The following is a 4,026-nucleotide window of genomic DNA, read 5'->3' as shown; positions in this document are numbered from 1 at the left end:
CACAATTTCATACTAAATTTAAAAACTATAATTAGTATTTATTCATATATTATATTTTAAAATCAAAGAACTACTAATCAGGATATAATTAAAGAAATAAGAGTTCATGTTGCTTTTAAAATATTTCACCAATTTCTCTAAAGGAAACACTATCTACAGATTTGCATCGAAGCGTTTCTTATGATAGTGATTTTAATCACTGTCAGATATCATCTATACTTGTCCCATCTATGACTCGTCCACACTGTGCCTCGACCCCACTGTGCTACCGTTTTTTTTTATATAATTGCATTGCAAACTGAAATTCTCAACATTTTCTAAAACCTGGTATAATTATTTTAAAATAAATCTAGTAGCCAACAATTAATTAATCACTCATATGTTTTATAGATTTATAAATGTGTATATATTTTTTTTTTTTTTAGATGAAATAAGTGAGTATAAGTATTAATTTTTTCAAATAATAAATGAAATTTATTACAATTTAGCTACATAGATTTTTATGCACATCTTTACTTATCTGAATGTTCTGATATTACACCACTCTGATAACTATTCCATTTTGTTTACCTAATGAATTATTTAACGTTTTAATAATAATTTATATGTACTTATTAGGATGTGTTTTATGTCCCTATCGAGTTCTATCAGGGTATAGGTATCATTTTCATACTAAATGTTGCAAAGGAAGAATATGTGAAGATGATTACAGTTTTCTAAGAAGAAATTGCTATAAAAAAACATGTAACAATTGCGACGCACGTGGATGTAATAACTATTAAACAAATATTTTTTTAATTTATAAAATGATTCTGTCAATGAGCAATCAATTCACGGCATAAATGTACATTATTTATACACTGAAAAAAGATATATATTTAATAAAATTATTTTATTTGTTAGTACAGTAGAAGTCCGATAATCCTGCATCCAACAGTCCGGAATGCCCGATAGTCCGGCATCGCTCCGAAAAATTTTAAACATTTTGGTTTTCTCCAAAAAAACGCTTTTAAAGCAAATAAAAATGATCAGGAACTATTCGGAAGTTTTCAGGGTATTCGGGATCATCCGGACGAATTTATATTAGAGCAGAAAACTAATAACCAACAAATACGTAGTAGTGGACTTATACATATATGACAAAATAAGACCGGTCTTAGTACACTGAACGCGCGCTTAAAATTTGATAACAGGAAGTTGTATTACACGGCCTCAACACTNAAAATTTGATAACAGGAAGTTGTATTACACGGCCTCAACACTATTGTTCGGAAACAATTAGCGGCCGGCTAGTCTCAGCTATCACAACAAATACAGGTGCAGTGCAGTACAGTTAATCAATCACGAAGCGTCTTCGCTATTTTTTTGTGCGTTGTTGTTTTGTGTCTTTTTACATTGTAGTAAACTGTGTCTCAGTACTAGCTACAGTGCTTCAGAAATTATTGATCTCCACAATTATTAGATATAAATTTTATACTAAACGCCAAAAGTCAAGAAAACAAAAAGACATTCATGACTTTTTAATATCTAAATGAAATATGTATTACAGTACTTGCACATAAAATATATGAAATGTAAAACAAACTTTTTTGTATTTGCATACTGTATTTTTAGTTTAATTATTAACCTAATTGTTCTTATAGCAAAGCCTACACTAAAAGGAAAGGGCACGATAGACCGGAATTTTCGATAGTCCGGCACGGAGCCGGTCCCGAACGTGTTAATTATTGTGGATTATCGGAATTCTACTGTACTGAAACATTTGTGTAAACATTTTTCATAATTCACCACATTTTACTATTCTACTGACATTTTTTACGTCGTTTAAACTATCTGAAATATCTTCCAATATCATATAGAAATGTATTCTTCTCCTTTCGTTAAAATTTCCAATTGAATATGTATATATTTTCCTAGAAATATATTATTGTCCAATATAATTTATTATATATCCATTAAAATTGATTTACTATTATTTCTCTTAATCTGTTTTCAATACGTATAATGGTTTGAGGTCATCTTCCACGACCTCCTATCTATTGTCATATTTATTTATGCATATAAGTCGCATCCTATATGCTCGTGATAGGTCTGTATCTACTTGATATTTAATTATGATTAAATTCAAATTAAATATGTTTTCATTATAATGCGTACATCTAATATTTATAAGTTAAAAACTCTCCATTTTGTACAAAATTTTGTTAAATTAACTGTNTTACATCTAATATTTATAATTTTAAACTCTCCATTTTGTATAAATTTTGTTGAACTAACTTTAGAAATTATTAGAGTTACATATTAAATTAAACTTTAAATAATTATTTAAAAAATCTAATGAAAATACTCAATAAAATGTGATGAATATACAATATAATATACAAGGATATAATTGCCTATTAAACGATCATTGCCTTGTCAAATAAGGTATTAAACTATATTATTAAACTCTTATTGAAACGTAAGTTGATGAATTACACATTCAAAGTGTAATACATAAAACAAATGTTTCTATGTAATGTAAGTAAAATTCATATACTCCTTATTTGCATAGAAAAAAAAAATTAAATTAAAATAATGGTTTTTCAATACTTTAGAAGAATCATTTGATAATCCGAAAATATATCAAAATATTTACTTTGAAATGAGTACTTAATAATGGTTGTATTAATTTATATTTTTATAGATATTCCAGTATATAAAAAACCTATAATAGTTCCGTGTGTAAACTGCAATGAAAATAAACCAAACCACAATGTTTCTTCAAAATGCCTACATTATTATTGTAAGGAATGTACAGAAGAAAAAGTCACAACTAATAGTCTGTGTAAACTTTGTTCAAAACCTTTAAAAGTTAACATTTTCAAAAAGTGGTATCATAAATTAGCTTCATTTCATTAATGTAACTGACATACAGATATTAGAACTGCTAACATCTTTATTATTTTTATTTTTACTTTAAATTTTAGCTATAAATAACCTTGGCTTTTAATTAATACTATTTTATATTAATTATTAACAATCTGTTTTTATTTATATTATTTAAAATTAATTTGAATATATACAATTACTAGACATATTTTTATTTAATTCTGTAACCAAGAATGTAACACATAGTTATAAAAATAAGCTACTCTTAATATATGATATTTTATGATGCAGAAAACAGGACTGTTAAATTTTGATTTACATATCTATCAATCACAATTTTTATAAAATTAAGAATACTAAGAACAATAAATGTAGTACAACACACGTTTTAAAAAAATAGTCACTTAATATTTTTTTGTAAAGTGAACTCATTCTCGGAGAAATAACAAAATATGTACGATTTTGAGTATTATAGAATAAACACAACTTTAGTTTTGTATAGTTATATTTTTAATAGGGTTTCTTAATTATAAACAACAATAAAATTTTTGTTATTATTATGAACATCATTTTAAGTTTAAGTTAAAATTGATAAATGTCACTTATCACATATACTGACTCATAAACATATGATAACATATTTATATTACTTAATGAATTAAAATCACCACCTATATTGGAATTTAAATTCCCATTTTAACTTTTATCCTTTATGGGAGTACCAACATAATTATTTAAATGTCAGCATACATATTCAAATAGTTCAAAAAAGTAGAAAATGATCCAACTAAGAAAATTACTAGTTGATAACAATTTTTGAACCAGTAAATAAAATGTTATCAACACTTTAAAATAGAGATGGGATTTTTGACTCACTGGTATGAATCAGTTCATTTGAATCAGTTCACTCAAATGAGTTGACTCAGTGAGTCAACTCCCAAATCGTCGAATCTTTAAAGGCGCGATTCTGACTCGTGAGTTGTAGAAGTTTGTGGAACGCGAATTACAACTCGCAACTCACAAGGCATACTCATAGAGTGCCTTCTAAATGCGCCTTAATAGTTATCTTAGCTTGATTAATATCAAATATGAAATATCAATGAATTATTGTTTTACACAAATGTGAATAATAATTTATTTTACTCATTGTAAATA

The 4,026-nt window shown here is 26.3% G+C and overlaps 1 protein-coding gene across 6 annotated transcripts in view; it reads left to right on the top strand.

Annotated features, from left to right (window-relative positions):
* LOC126893582 (uncharacterized) overlaps nucleotides 1-4,020 on the top strand; it is a 25,479-nt gene extending 21,459 nt beyond the window's left edge. For all 6 annotated transcript variants that reach the window (XM_050663926.1, XM_050663925.1, XM_050663924.1 and 3 more), the window contains 2 exons: nucleotides 426-768; nucleotides 2,687-4,020. In XM_050663926.1, the coding sequence (XP_050519883.1) occupies nucleotides 426-451 (26 nt within the window). In that variant the 3' untranslated portion in view covers nucleotides 452-768; nucleotides 2,687-4,020. The remainder of the gene's footprint in view (nucleotides 1-425; nucleotides 769-2,686) is intronic.
* Nucleotides 4,021-4,026: the final 6 nt, after the last annotated feature.

This window comes from Daktulosphaira vitifoliae, unplaced genomic scaffold, assembly GCF_025091365.1.
Source record: "Daktulosphaira vitifoliae isolate Bord-2020 unplaced genomic scaffold, ASM2509136v1 Scaffold_1, whole genome shotgun sequence".
Lineage (NCBI taxonomy): Eukaryota > Metazoa > Arthropoda > Insecta > Hemiptera > Phylloxeridae > Daktulosphaira > Daktulosphaira vitifoliae.
Note: the sequence above shows the minus strand (reverse complement) of the source record. Positions and strands in the feature narration are given on the sequence as shown.